Raw genomic sequence first — 15,000 nt, 5'->3', positions numbered from 1 at the left:
CCCGCCCTCTCTCTGTATCACCCGCCCTCTCCCCGTATCACCCACCCTCTCCCCGTATCACCCGCACTGCTCCCATATCACCCGCCCTCTCTCCGGATCACCCGCCCTCTCTCCGTATACCCCACCCATTCCCCATATCCCCCACCTCTCCCCTATCACCCACCCTCTCCTAATATCACCTAATCTATCCACATATCCCACACACTCTCTCCGCGTATCCCACACCCTCTCCGCATATCCCACACCTTCTCCCCATATCACCCACCTTCTCCCCGTATCCCTCAATCCCCACCTTTTCCCCATATTCCTCAATCCCCACCCTCTCTCTGTATCCCTCAATCTCCACCTTCTCCCCGTATCCTTCAATCCCACCTTCTCCCCATATCCCTCAATCCCCACCTTCTCCCCGTATCCCTCAATCCCCACCTTCTCTCCTTATCCCTCAATCCACACCTTCTCCCCGTATCCCTCAATCCCACCTTCTCTCCTTATCACTCAACCCCCACCTTCTCCCCGTATCCCTCAATCCCCACCTTCTCCCCGTATCCCTCAATCCCCACCTTCTCCCCGTATCCCTCAATCCCCACCTTCTCCTCGTATCCCTCTATCCCACCTTCTCCCCGTATCCCTCAATCCCACTTTCTCCCCGTATCCCTCAATCCCCACCTTCTCCCCGTATCCCTCAATCCCCACCTTCCCCCCGTATCCCTCAATCCCCACCTTCTCCCCATATCCCTCAATCCCCACCATCTCCCCGTATCCCTCAATCCCCACCATCTCCCCATATCCCCCAATCCCCACCATCTCCCTGTATCCCTCAATCCCCACCATCTCCCCATATCCCTCAATCCCACCTTCTCCCCATATCCCTCAATCCCACCTTCTACCCGTCTCCCTCAATCCCCACCTTCTCCCCGTATCCCTCAATCCCCCCTTCTCCCCGTATCCCTCAATCCCCACCTTCTTCCCGTATCCCTCAATCCTCACCTTCTCCCCGTATCCCTCAATCCCCACCTTCTCCCCGTATCCCTCAATCCCCACCATCTCCCCGTATCCCTCAATCCCCACCATATCCCCAATCCCCACCATCTCCCTGTATCCCTCAATCCCCACCATCTCCCCATATCCCTCACTCCCACCTTCTCCCCATATCCCTCAATCCCACCTTCTACCCGTATCCCTCAATCCCCACCATCTCCCCGTATCCCTCAATCCCCACCATCTCCCCATATCCCCCAATTTCCACCATCTCCCTGTATCCCTCAATCCCCACCATCTCCCCATATCCCTCACTCCCACCTTCTCCCCATATCCCTCAATCCCACCTTCTACCCGTATCCCTCAATCCCCACCTTCTCCCCCATCCCTCAATCCCACCTTCTCCCCGTATCCCTCAATCCCCACCTTCTCCCCGTATCCCTCAATCCCCACCTTCTCCCCGTATCCCTCAATCCCCACCTTCTCCCCGTATCCCTCAATCCCCACCTTCTCCCCGTATCCCTCAATCCCACCTTCTCCCCGTATCCCTCAATCCCCACCTTCTCCCCGTATCCCTCAATCCCCACCTTCTCCCCGTATCCCTCAATCCCCACCTTCTCCCCGTATCCCTCAATCCCACCTTCTCCCCGTATCCCTCAATCCCACCTTCTCCCTGTATCCCTCAATCCCCACCTCCTCCCCGATTCCCTCAATCCCCACCTTCTCCCCGTATCCCTCAATCCCCACCTTCTCCCTGTCTCCCTCAATCCCCACCTTCTCCCCGTATCCCTCAATCCCCACCTTCTCCCCGTATCCCTCAATCCCACCATCTCCCCGTATCCCTCAATCCCCACCTTCTCCCCGTATCCCTCAATCCCCACCTTCTCCCCGTATCCCTCAATCCCACCTTCTCCCCGTCTCCCTCAATCCCCACCGTCTCCCCGTATCCCTCAATCCCCACCCTGTCCCCCGTATCTAATTCGGAGACTGTAGGGTACTTACCATAGCGGCTGAGTGAGCGAGTGAAGGTAAAGGAATTTGCGATGTTGTACGCCGATATCTGCTTGGGGACCAGGGCCACTGCTGACCCGTCCGTCACCTGCGCAAGCAATAGACAAATAAACTGAGCTGGAGCAACGGATATTCAACCAAGGGGTGCTGCCCAAGTCCCACACCTCTCCAGCGTCTTTCACCACCACTGGAATCCCAAAGCGCCTCGCAGCCAATGAAGGAGTTTTTCTTTTCAAGTGTGGTCACTGTTGTAATGTAGGGAAATGCAGCAGCCAATTGGTGCACAGCAAGATCCCACAAACAGAAATGTGATAAAGACCCCAGATCATCTGGTTTTTTTAAGTGATGTTGGTTCAGGGATAAACATTGGCCCCAGGAGATTGGGGAGAACTCCCCTCAACAACACCCCCACTCACCACCCGTTCACCGCACCCCCCACACCGAGTCTTCTTCCAATCGTGGCTGTGGGATTTTTTACATCCACCTGAGAGGGCAGATGGCTTCAGATTTAGAGTCTCATCCCTCAGCACTGACCCTCTGACAGTGCGGCGCTCCCTCAATACTGACCCTCCGACAGTGCGGCGCTCCCTCAGTACTGACCCTCTGACAGTGCGGCACTCCCTCAGCATTGACCCTCCGACAGTGCGGCGCTCCCTCAGCACTGACCCTCCGACAGCGCGGCGCTCCCTCAGCACTGACCCTCCGACAGTGCGACGCTCCCTCAGCACTGACCCTCCGACAGTGCGACGCTCCCTCAGCACTGACCCTCCGACAGTGCGACGCTCCCTCAGCACTGACCCTCCGACAGTGCGGCGCTCCCTCAATACTGACCCTCTGACAGTGTGGTGCTCCCTCAGTACTGACCCTCCGACAGTGCGGTGCTCCCTCAGCACTGACCCTCCGACAGTGCGGCGCTCCCTCAGCGCTGACCCTCCGACAGTGTGGCGCTCCCTCAGCACTGACCCTCCAACAGCGCGGCGCCCCCTCAGCACTGACCCTCCGACAGTGCGGCGCCCCCTCAGCACTGACCCTCTGACAGTGCGGCGCCCCCTCAGCACTGACCCTCTGACAGTGCGGCGCCCCCTCAGCACTGACCCTCCAACAGTGCGGCGCTCCCTCTGTGCTGACCCTCCGACAGTGCGGCGCTCCCTCAGCACTGACCCTCCGACAGTGCGGCGCTCCCTCTGTGCTGACCCTCCGACGGTGTGGCGCTCCCTCAGCACTGACCCTCCAACAGCGCGGCGCTCCCTCAGCACTGACACGTGGGGAATGTCAGACCTGGCTGGGATCCCCCTGTGCTCTCGGGTAAACAATCACCAGCGCCTGCAGTCTCTCCATGTGAGTGAATTGGCAAAGTGTTTCCCCTGGTAGTGGAATTACAAAATAAGATGGCCTCCTCCTGTTTCTGTGTAACAGGCTCAAGAGGGGCTGAATGGCCTTCTCCTGTTCCTGTGTAACAGGCTCAAGAGGGGCTGAATGGCCTCCTCCTGTTCCTGTGTAACAGGCTCAAGAGGGGCTGAATGGCCTCCTCCTGTTCCTGTGTCACAGACTCAAGAGGGGATGAATGACCTCCTGTTTCTGTCTACCAGGCTCAAGAGGGGCTGAATGGCCTCCTCCTGTTCCTGTGTAACAGGCGCGAGAGGGGCTGAATGGCCTCCTCTTGTTTCTGTGTAACAGTCTCGAGAGGGGCTGAATGGCCTCCTCCTGTTCAACGCACCTGGTAATGTGACAACGTGTTCAGCCGCTTCCAGTCGTACTCGATCTTGGTCGTGACGTCCTCATCCTGGAGGATTAGGCGGGCTCCTCGACTCTGCCTCCACTCTGCTCCAGGGGAAGGAGGGAAATATAAACACTCGGCCGTCAATACCACAACCACTTCAGCAGACATCCAACTGGAAGTGGCATCATCCACCTTAACAGCCCAGCATGAGACCACTCCCTCCAGTCACAGCACCGCTCCCTTGTGGCCTGACTTCATGGGCAGCCCCAGATTTAACGTGTGTGTGTGTGTGTGTGTGTGTGTGTATGGGTGTGTGTGTGTGTGTGTCTGTGAGTGTGTGTGACAGAGAGTGTGTGTGTGTGTGAGTTTGTGTGTGTGTGTATGGGTGTGAGAGAGAGAGAGCACGTGTGTGTGTATGTGAGTCTGTGAATGTGTGATTGCTGTGTGTGCGGGTATGAGTGTGTGTATGTGTGTGTGAGTGAGTTTGTGTGTCTGTGAGTGAGTGCATGTGTGTGTTTGTGTGTGTGTGAGAGAGAGAGTGAAAGTTTGTGTGTGTGTGTGACAGTGTGTGAGAGCGGGTCTGTGAGTGAGTGTGAGTTTGTGCGTGTGTGTGTCTGTGAGTGGGAGTTTGTGTGTGTGTGTGTGGTATCTGTGAGTGACTGTGAGTTTGTGTGTGTGAGTGAGTGTGAGTTTGTGTGTGTCTGTGAGTGTGTGTTTGGGACTGTGTGAGTGAGTTAGTGTGAGTTTGTGTGTGTGTGGTGTCTGTAAGTGAGAGTGAGTTTGTGTGTGTGCCTGTGAGTGAATGTGAATTTGTGTGTTTTTGTCTGTGTGTGTCTGAGTGAGTGTAAGTTTGTGTGTGTGTGTTTGTATGTGTGTCAGTGAGATTGTGAGTTTGTGTGTCTGTGAGTGAGTGTGAGTTTGTGTGTGTGAGTGAGAGTTTGTGTATGTCTGTGAGTGTGTGAGTTTGTGTCTGTATGAGTGAGTGAGTGTGAGTTTGTGTGTGTGTGGTGTCTTTGAGTGAATGTGAGTTTGTGTGTGTGTCTGTGAGTGAGTGTGTTTCTGTGTGTCCGTGAGTTTGTGTGTGTGTGTGTTTGTGTATGTGTATGTGTGCATGTGTATGTGTCCGTGAGTGAGTGTGAGTTTGTGTGCGTCTGTGAGTGAGTGCAAGTTTGCGTGTGTGTGTCCGTGTGTGATTGCGAGTTTGCGTTTGTGTGTGTCCGTGAGTGAGTGTGAGTTTGCGTGTGTCTGTGAGTGAGTGCAAGTTTGCGTGTGTGTGTCCGTGTGTGATTGCGAGTTTGCTTTTGTGTGTGTCCATGAATGAGTGTGAGTTTGCGTGTGTGTGTCCGTGTGTGATTGCGAGTTTGCTTTTGTGTGTGTCCGTGAGTGAGTGTGAGTTTGCGTGTGTGTGTCCGTGAGTGATTGCGAGTTTGCGTTTGTGTGTCCGTGAGTGAGTGTGAGTTTGTGTGTGTGGGTGAGTGTGAATTTGTGTGTGTGTGTTTATGTGTCCGTGAGTGAGCATGAGTTTGTGTGTGTCTGTGAGTGAGTGTGTGTTTGTGTGTGTGCCCGTAAGCGAGTGCAAGTTTGCGTGTGTGTCCGTGAGTTTGTGTGTGTCCGTGAGTGAGTGTGAGTGTGAGTTTGTGTGTGAGTTTGTGTGCGTGAGTGTGAGTTTGTGTGTGTGGGTGAGTGTGAGTTTGTGCGTGTGAGTTTGTGCGTGTGGGTGAGTGTGAGTTTGTGTGCGTGTGGGTGAGTGTGAGTTTGTGCGTGTGGGTGAGTGTGAGTTTGTGTGCGTGTGGGTGAGTGTGAGTTTGTGCGTGTGGGTGAGTGTGAGTTTGTGTGTGTGTGGGTGAGTGTGAGTTTGTGCATGTGGGTGAGTTTGTGCGTGTGGGTGATTGTGAGTTTGTGCGTGTGGGTGAGTGAGAGTTTGTGCGCGTGTGGGTGAGTGTGAGTTTGTGTGCAAGTGGGTGAGTGTGTGTTTGTGTGCGTGTGGGTGAGTGTGAGTTTGTGCGTGTGGGTGAGTGTGAGTTTGTGCGCGTGTGGGTGAGTGTGAGTTTGTGTGCGTGTGGGTGAGTGTGAGTTTGTGAGGGTGAGTGAGTTTGTGTGCGTGTGTGGGTGAGTGTGAGTTTGTGTGTGTGTGTGGGTGAGTGTGAGTTTGTGTGCGTGTGGGTGAGTGTGAGTTTGTGTGCGTGTGGGTGAGTGTGAGTTTGTGTGCATGTGGGTGAGTGTGAGTTTGTGTGCGCGTGTGGGTGAGTGTGAGTTTGTGTGCGCGTGTGTGGGTGAGTGTGAGTTTGTGTGCGTGTGGGTGAGTGTGAGTTTGTGCGCGTGTGTGGGTGAGTGTGAGTTTGTGTGCGTGTGTGGGTGAGTGTGAGTTTGTGCGCGTGTGTGGGTGAGTGTGAGTTTGTGCGCGTGTGTGGGTGAGTGTGAGTTTGTGTGCGCGTGTGGGTGAGTGTGAGTTTGTGTGCGCGTGTGTGGGTGAGTGAGTTTGTGTGCGTGTGGGTGAGTGTGAGTTTGTGTGCGCGTGTGGGTGAGTGTGAGTTTGTGCGCGTGTGTGGGTGAGTGTGAGTTTGTGTGCGTGTGGGTGAGTGTGAGTTTGTGCGTGTGTGGGTGAGTGTGAGTTTGTGCGCGTGTGTGGGTGAGTGTGAGTTTGTGTGCGTGTGTGGGTGAGTGTGAGTTTGTGCGCGTGTGGGTGAGTGTGAGTTTGTGCGCGTGTGGGTGAGTGTGAGTTTGTGCGCGTGTGTGGGTGAGTGTGAGTTTGTGCGCGTGTGGGTGAGTGTGAGTTTGTGCGCGTGTGTGGGTGAGTGTGAGTTTGTGTGCGTGTGGGTGAGTGTGAGTTTGTGCGCGTGTGGGTGAGTGTGAGTTTGTGCGCGTGTGTGGGTGAGTGTGAGTTTGTGCGCGTGTGGGTGAGTGTGAGTTTGTGCGCGTGTGTGGGTGAGTGTGAGTTTGTGCGCGTGTGTGGGTGAGTGTGAGTTTGTGCGCGTGTGTGGGTGAGTGTGAGTTTGTGCGCGTGTGGGTGAGTGTGAGTTTGTGCGCGTGTGGGTGAGTGTGAGTTTGTGCGCGTGTGTGGGTGAGTGTGAGTTTGTGCGCGTGTGGGTGAGTGTGAGTTTGTGCGCGTGTGTGGGTGAGTGTGAGTTTGTGCGTGTGTGGGTGAGTGTGAGTTTGTGCGTGTGTGGGTGAGTGTGAGTTTGTGCGCGTGTACACAGTGAGCAGCCGCCCCACGTACCTAGATCCATGTCCTCTGCTTTTGGACGCTGGGAGTAGGGGACGCCTTTGTAGATGGCGTCCAGCAGCTTGTCCTTGACCTGGGTGATGGTGTCGCAGTTCAGCACCTTCACCGGGATCTGAGTGGTGTTCTCATTCTCCGGGCATATGCAGGTCAGCGTCTGCGGGAGAGCAGAGAGGGGGGAAGGTGAGGTACAAACTCAGCCGCGCGAGTGTCTCTCCCCAGCGCCTCACGCCACCTCATGCATGTCCCAGGACGCCTCACAGCCAATGAGAGAGGCTAAATCACACCCCCCCCAACCCCCACAAGGGGGCGTCACACCCAGAATGTAGGAAAAGCGCCAGGCAAGGTAGGCACAGCAAGATCCCACAAACGTCAAGGCGACAAACGCCTCCCTGGTGCTTGTTTTTTCTCTCTCACTGTGATTGGATTGGGGCTTTTATTTTTAAGGGTTTTGGAATCCATCGAGTGTTTAGAGAGAGAGAGAGAGAGAGAGAGGAACCTTTTTCCTCTGTGGGGAGTCCAGGAGACTGGGAGCCTGAGGGATCCTTAAAATGAGGGACGGGTCATTCGGCGGGGGAGATTAGGAAGCCCTGCTTCATGTAAACGGGGGCAGAAGTGTGGGAGGTCCCTCCCGGGGAGGCGATGATCATTCGGCTAATCGTTTTAAGTCGGAGAGCAATCGATCTCTGCTAGGCGAGGGTACCCAGGGATTACAGAGGGAAAGCAGGCAGATGGAGCAGAGTAGGTTCTAGCCATGAGCTCATTGTAATGGCTGAACAGGCTCGAGATGGGGCTGAATGGGCCTCCTCCTGTTCCTGTGTAACAGGCTCGAGAGAGAGGGGCTGAATGGCCTCCTCCTGTTCTTGTGTAACAGGCTCGAGAGAGAGGGGCTGAATGGCCTCCTGTTCCTGTGTAACAGGCTCGAGAGGGGCTGAATGGGCCTCCTCCTGTTCCTGTGTAACAGGCTCGAGAGAGGGGCTGAATGGGCCTCCTCCTGTTCCTGTGTAACAGGCTCGAGAGAGGGGCTGAATGGGGCCTCCTCCTGTTCCTGTGTAACAGGCTCGAGAGAGGGGCTGAATGGGGCCTTCTCCTGTTCCTGTGTAACAGGCTTGAGAGGGGCTGAATGGGCCTCCTCCTGTTCCTGTGTAACAGGCTCAAGAGGGGCTGAATGGGCCTCCTCCTGTTCTTGTGTAACAGGCCTGAGAAGGGGCTGAATGGGCCTCCTCCTGTTCCTGTGTAACAGGCCTGAGAGGGGCTGAATGGGGCCTCCTCCTGTTCTTGTGTAACAGGCTCGAGAGAGGGGCTGAATGGGCCTCCTCCTGTTCCTGTGTAACAGGCTCGAGAGGGGCTGAATGGCCTCCTCATGTTCCTGTGTAACAGGCTCGAGAGAGGGGCTGAATGGGCCTCCTCCTGTTCCTGTGTAACAGGCTCGAGAGGGGGGCTGAATGGGGCCTTCTCCTGTTCCTAGACTGTGAGTTAGGGGAGGTTAAAGGGACTCACCAGCATCTTGTAGTCAATCTGTTGCCGGATGAGTTTATCCTCGCTGAGAGAGTAGCGGGCTTCCCCTGTGATGGAGTCAATGGGTCCCTTCTCCATTTGTTGTTTGATGGCGCAGTACAGCATGAAGAGTGGTTCACCGACGCACTCCTAATCCAGGAAATACAGAGCAGAAACACTCGTTACACCTCAACTGGAGTATCCCCTCCATTCCTGGAACCCCCCCCCACCCTTTAGGGAGGGATGTCGAGGGTCTCGGGGGGGGAGGGTGCGGAGGGGATTTACCAGGAGGGTTCCCCCAGGGGATGAGGGGGACTTCAGTTCGTGTTGGGAGAGACCGGAGGAGCCGGGATTGTTCCCCTCGGAGCGGAGGAGAAGGTTGAGGGGGGGAGATCGAATCGAGGGGGGTTCAAAATCACGAGGGGGAGGGGGTCTCGATCGAGTGAAAATGAGGAGAAACTGTTCCCAGTGGCGGGAGGGTCGGTAACCAGAAGGGAGGGGGGGACACAGATTGAAGAGAATCGGCGGGAGGGAGGGAGGGGGGAAGGGGAGATGAGGAGAATTTTATTTATTTTGGACGTGGCGAGTTGTTGTGATCTGGAAGGCGCTGCCCGAAAGGGCGGGAGAAGCAAATTCACCCTCAAAAAGTAGGGGGGGGAATTGGAGAAATACTGGAAGGGGGAAAATTGACAGGACTATGGGGGGAAAGAGTTGGGGGGGCATTGGGTGGATGGGGAGAGAATTTGGGACGAATTGGATAGCTCCTTCAAAGAGCTAGCAAAGGCCTGATGGGCAGAATGGCCTCTTCCTGTGTTGTATCGACTTTACGGCCTGGGAGTGGTCCTGGGCGAGTGGCTGAGTGACCACAAACGTGTCCCTCCAGGAGGGGGTGAAGCGAAATGGGAATCAGCTCCAGACTGATGGACTTTCATCAACTTGAGTCTAGGAACGAGCAGGAGATGGCCATTCGGCCCCTCGAACCTGCCACCCCCCCGCATTCAATCCCACCATGACTGATCTCCGACCTCGACTCCACTTTCCCCCGCCCCTGTCCCTCGACCCCCTCAGTGTCCGAGTCTCGAGTGTACTCGGCCACTGAGCTTCCTCTGTGGGGGTCGAGAGTTCCCAAGATTCCCAGCCCTTGGAAGCGAAGGAATTACTCCTCGTCTCAGTCCAAAATGGCCGCCCCCTTATCCTGGGGATGTGACCCCCCTCCTCTCCCCTCACCCCACACCATGTTCCAGGCTCTCAGCACCGATCCTCTCAAAGCAAGGGAAGATGTGAAGGCTTCAGAGCAAGAGGAAAAGATTGACGAGGATGGTTCCTGGGATGAGGGGACTTCAGTTCCCGTGGATGGGTCGGAGAAGTTGGGACTGTTCTCCTCGGAGAAGAGAGGAGATTTGATGGAGGGTGTTCAAAATCACGATGGGGGGGTGTCTGGGGACAGAGCGGACAGAGGGAGAAACCGTTCCCATTGGCGGGAGGATCGAGAACCAGAGGGACGCGGATTTAAGGCGATCGGTAAAAGACGGAGACGCGAGGAGAAACTTTTTCACGCGGCGAGTGGTTAGGATCTGGAACGCGCTGCCTGAGAGCATGGGGGAGGCAGGGTCAATAGGATCGCCTCTCGTTCTTCTGAACTCCAGTGAACTACACTCATTTGAGTGAACCCACTGGGCACAATGGGAAGCGGTAACTTTGGAAGGTAATTTTCAGGATTCGCACCCTAATAAGCTCGATTTGGTGGCAAAAGACGTTCAACGACCTGACACGAGGGGTCAAAGGTGGCCACTGCACCTCATAACACCCCCCTCCCCTCACACCCACGCTACCCCACCCCGCCCCCCCCAACCAAGCCAGCATTTCTTGCCCATCCCTAATTGCCCCTTGAGAGGGTGGTGGTGAGTCACTGGCAACTTATCCCCACGTCCTTCTATTCCTCTCTCCCTCATGTGTTTATCCAGCTTCCCCCTCCACCCAGGCTTAAACACAATCGACACTATTCACCTCGACCCCTCCCTGTGGGACTGAGTTCCACATTCTCCCCGCTCTCCGGGTCAAGGAGTTACATTGGTCTCCATCGAAGGACAGAGAGAGAGGCGGAGAGGTTTTAGGGAGGGAATTCCAGAGCTCAGGGCCCCCCAGGCAGCTGAAGGCACGGCCGCCAATGGCGGAGCGATGGGAATCGGGGGATGCTCGAGAGGCCGGAATTGGAGGAGCGCAGAGATCTCGGAGGGTTGTAGGAGGTTACAGAGATAGGGAGGGTTGTAGGGGCTGGAGGAGGTTACAGAGATAGGGAGGGTTCTGGGGATGGAGGAGGCTATAGAGATAGGGAGGGTTGTAGGGGCTGGAGGAGGTTACAGAGATGGGGAGGGTTGTAGGGGCTGGAGGAGGTTACAGAGATAGGGAGGGTTGTAGGGGCTGGAGGAGGTTACAGAGATAGGGAGGGTCGTAGGGGGCTGGAGGAGGTTACAGAGATAGGGAGGGTTCTGGGGATGGAGGAGGCTATAGAGATAGGGAGGGTTGTAGGGGCTGGAGGAGGTTACAGAGATGGGGAGGGTTGTAGGGGCTGGAGGAGGTTACAGAGATAGGAAGGGTTGTAGGGGCTGGAGGAGGTTACAGAGATAGGGAGAGTTGTAGGGGCTGGAGGAGGTTACAGAGATAGGGAGGGTTGTAGGGGCTGGAGGAGGTTACAGAGATAGGGAGGGTTGTAGGGGCTGGAGGAGGTTACCGAGATAGGGAGGGTTGTAGGGGCTGGAGGAGGTTACAGAGATAGGGAGGGATGTAGGGGCTGGAGGAGGTTACAGAGATAGGGAGGGTCGTAGAGGCTGGAGGAGGTTACAGAGATAGGGAGGGTTGTAGGGGTTGGAAGAGACTAAAGAGATAGGGAGGGTCATAGAGACTGGAGGAGGTTACATAGATAGAGAGGGTCGTTGGGGCTGGAAGAGATTACGCAGATAGGGAGGGGTGTAGGGGCTGGAGGAGGTTACAGAGATAGGGAGGGGCGTTGTTGAGGGGCTTGGAAACATGGTGGAGAATTTTATAATGAAGGGGTTGCTGGACCGAGAGCCAGTGTGGGTCAGCGAGTACGGGGGGAGGGGGAGGGTGATAGGAAATGGGGCCTCGGTGCGAGGTGGGACATGGGGCTGAGCGTTGAGGTAGGGAGGAGGGAGGAGGGAGGGATGTCAGTGCGGTTCGAGGATCCTACCTTCAGGAATCTGTATAGCAGGAACGTGAACCAGTTTGTCAACATCTTCTCAGCCACGGACTCTGTCCTGTAACAAACAGAATGCAGACCGGTTAGAAATGCAGCCCTCGAAATAATAACAGTAACGAGGCTCCCAACCTGACAGGGAGTCAAAACGTTTAAAATCCTGAAGGGGTTTGACAGGGTCGATGCTGTTCCACACCGGATGGAGAGTCTGGAACATGGGACATCCCAGTCTCAGGATAAGGGGGCGGCCGCACTGTCGGAGGGTCTGTACTGAGGGAGCCCCGCACTGTTGGAGGGTCAGTACCGAGGGGGCGGCCGCACTGTCGGAGGGTCAGTACCGAGGGGGCGCCGCACTGTCGGAGGGTCAGTGCTGTGGGAGCGCCGCACTGTCGGAGGGTCAGTGCTGTGGGAGCACCGCACTGTCGGAGGGTCAGTGCTGTGGGAGCGCCGCACTGTCGGAGGGTCAGTGCTGTGGGAGCGCCGCACTGTCAGAGGGTCAGTACTGAGGGAGCGCCGCACTGTCGGAGAGTCAGTGCTGAGGGAGCGCCGCACTGTCGGGGGGTCAGTACTGAGGGAGCGCCACGCTGTCGGAGGGTCAGTGCTGAGGGAGTGCTGCACTGTCGGAGGGTCAGTGCTAAGGGAGCACCGCACTGTCGGAGGGTCAGTGCTGAGGGAGCGCCGCACTGTCGGAGGGTCAGTACTGAGGGAGCGCCGTACTGTCGGAGGGTCAGTGCTGAGGGAGCGCCGCACTGTCGGAGGGTCAGTACTGAGGGAGCGCCGTACTGTCGGAGGGTCAGTGCTGAGGGAGCGCCGCACTGTCGGAGGGTCAGTACTGAGGGAGCGCCGTACTGTCGGAGGGTCAGTGCTGAGGGAGCGCCGCACTGTCGGAGGGTCAGTGCTGAGGGAGCTCCGCACTGTCGGAGGGTCAGTGCTGAGGGAGAGCCGCACTGTCGGAGGGTCAGTGCTGAGGGAGAGCCGCACTGTCGGAGGGTCAGCGCTGAGGGAGCGCCGCACTGTCGGAGGGTCAGTGCTGAGGGAGCGCCGCACTGTCGGAGGGTCAGTGCTGAGGGAGCCGCACTGTCGGAGGGTCAGTGCTGAGGGAGAGCCGCACTGTCGGAGGGTCAGTGCTGAGGGAGAGCCGCACTGTCGGAGGGTCAGTGCTGAGGAGCGCCGCACTGTCGGGAGGTCAGTATTGAGGGAGAGCCGCACTGTCGGAGGGTCAGTATTGAGGGAGAACCGCACTGTGGGAGGGTCAGTGCTGAGGGATGGAGCTGGTGGGGGAAAGGCCCAGGATCGGTGTGGGTGGGCGCGGGTGTGCAGAGGGGGTGCTGACCTGCGCAGCAGCAGCTTGGGATGGTTCTTGTTCTCCAGGTTCTTCTCGATGAGGTCGGAGAGCAGTTGTTTGAGCACCACGGTGGCGTATGCATCTTCCCCTGCAGCACGGTCATCACCAGCGAGGCCACATTCCCCCTGTCCCGCATCGAGAAGCTTCGCTGGGCCTCCAGAGTGCGCACAAAGGTCAGCAGGAAGACCTTGTTGTTCAGCAGCTGCCCGAAGATCCTCAGACCCTTCTCCACGTTGGCCGGAGCCTGCGGAGGGGTGGACGGGGCACAGAGCGGGTGGGGGAAGGGGAGGAGGAAGGAGAAAAGTCAGCCAAAGTTCAGGTTAAAACATCCCATCAATCAGCCGCCCCAAACAGCCCCAGCCTGCGGCCCCCTCGATTGGGGTCTCCCTCAGGCAGCCAGTGCCTTTCAGAACAAGCCAATGAGGGTCTCACATCAGACAGACCTGCCCTGGGAGTGTTTGATGGGGAGTGTGTAGAGGGAGCTTTACTCTGTATCTAACCCCGTGCTGTACCTGTCCTGGGAGTGTTTGATGGGGAGTGTGTAGAGGGAGCTTTACTCTGTATCTAACCCCGTGCTGTACCTGTCCTGGGAGTGTTTGATGGGGACAGTGTAGAGGGAGCTTTACTCTGTATCTAACCCCGTGCTGTACCTGTCCTGGGAGTGTTTGATGGGGACGGTGTAGAGGGTGCTTTACTCTGTATCTAACCCCGTGCTGTACCTGTCCTGGGAGTGTTTGATGGGGACGGTGTAGAGGGAGCTTTACTCTGTATCTAACCCCGTGCTGTACCTGTCCTGGGAGTGTTTGATGGGGACGGTGTAGAGGGAGCTTTACTCTGTATCTAACCCCGTGCTGTACCTGTCCTGGAGTGTTTGATGGGGACAGTGTAGAGGGAGCTTTACTCTGTATCCAACCCCGTGCGGTACCTGTTTGGACTCAAGCCTGGAGGGCCAGACACCAATGGGGGAAGTTGCGGCTCACAGGCTGTTAGAGGTGACGCTCCTACACGACAATGGAACTCAGTCCGAGCTGACCAAAGCCCCCCCGGGGAGCCCCCTCCCATAACTGCAGTGCGCAGGGTACCATCCGGATGGGGGAGAATCCCAAGTGGGAATGCTGCTTTGGCGGGCTGTATAATATCCACGTGCACGAGGGAAATAAACTTGCCTGGGCTAGTGGGAGAGAGTGGGGTAATGGGCCTGACCAATTGTCCGCAGTGTCAGGGTCCCAAACGGAGGGTGTGAGTGGGAGTGCGTGTGTGTGTGTGTGAGTCAGGGTGTCTGTGCGTGTGTGTGTGTGTGCAAGAGTGAGAGTGTGTGTGTGTGTGTGTGAGTCAGGGTGTCTGTGCGTGTGTGTGTGTGTGCAAGAGTGAGAGTGTGTGTGTGTGTGTGTGTGAGTCAGGGTGTCTGTGCGTGTGTGTGTGTGTGCAAGAGTGAGAGTGTGTGTGTGTGTGTGTGAGTCAGGGTGTCTGTGCGCACGTGTGTGTGTGTGTGTGAGTCAGGGTGTCTGTGCGTGTGCAAGAGAGAGGGTGTCTGTGAGTGAGTGTGTGTGAGAGTCTATGTGTGCGTAGATGTGTGTGTATGTGTCTGTGAGAGTGCCTCTGTGTGTGTGTGAGTGAATGAGTGTGTGTCTATGCGTGTGTGAGTTCGAGTGTGTGTGTTTTAGTTTGTGTGAGTGTGTGTGAATATGCGTGACTTTGTGTGTGCCTGTGTGTGTGAGAGAGTGTGTGTGTGCATGTGTGTGAGAGTGTGTGTGTGTGTGTGTCTGTGTGTGTGTGAGTGAGAGTGTGTGTGTGTGCCTGTGTGCATGTGAGAGAGTGTGTGTGTGTGCCTGTGTGCGTGTGAGTGTGTGTGTGCGTGTGTCTGTGTGTGAGAGAGTGTGTGTGTTTTTATGTGTGTGTGCCTGTGTGTGTGTTGAGAGAGTGTGTGTGTGTGTGTGTGTGCGTGAGAGAGAGTGTGTCTGTGTGTGTGTGTGAGAGAGTGTGTGTGTGTGTGTATGTTTTTATGTGTGTGTGCC

The 15,000-nt window shown here is 56.4% G+C and overlaps 1 protein-coding gene across 1 annotated transcript in view; it reads right to left on the bottom strand.

Annotated features, from left to right (window-relative positions):
- Positions 1-13,229, bottom strand: part of LOC144678084 (plexin A3-like) — a gene marked incomplete at both ends in the record, with an annotated part of 17,298 nt that extends 4,069 nt beyond the window's left edge. Inside the window, 7 exon segments of the mRNA XM_078538001.1 lie at positions 1,981-2,077; positions 3,707-3,810; positions 6,927-7,086; positions 8,430-8,576; positions 11,635-11,701; positions 12,974-13,064; positions 13,067-13,229. Coding sequence (XP_078394127.1) covers positions 1,981-2,077; positions 3,707-3,810; positions 6,927-7,086; positions 8,430-8,576; positions 11,635-11,701; positions 12,974-13,064; positions 13,067-13,229 — 829 coding nt within the window.
- Between the last annotated feature and the right edge of the window lie 1,771 nt (positions 13,230-15,000).

The sequence above is a fragment of the Cetorhinus maximus genome, unplaced genomic scaffold, assembly GCF_964194155.1.
Source record: "Cetorhinus maximus unplaced genomic scaffold, sCetMax3.hap1.1 HAP1_SCAFFOLD_3572, whole genome shotgun sequence".
NCBI classification, from domain to species: domain Eukaryota; kingdom Metazoa; phylum Chordata; class Chondrichthyes; order Lamniformes; family Cetorhinidae; genus Cetorhinus; species Cetorhinus maximus.
The sequence above is the reverse complement of the archived record's forward strand: the minus strand, read 5'-3'. Positions and strand labels throughout refer to the sequence as shown.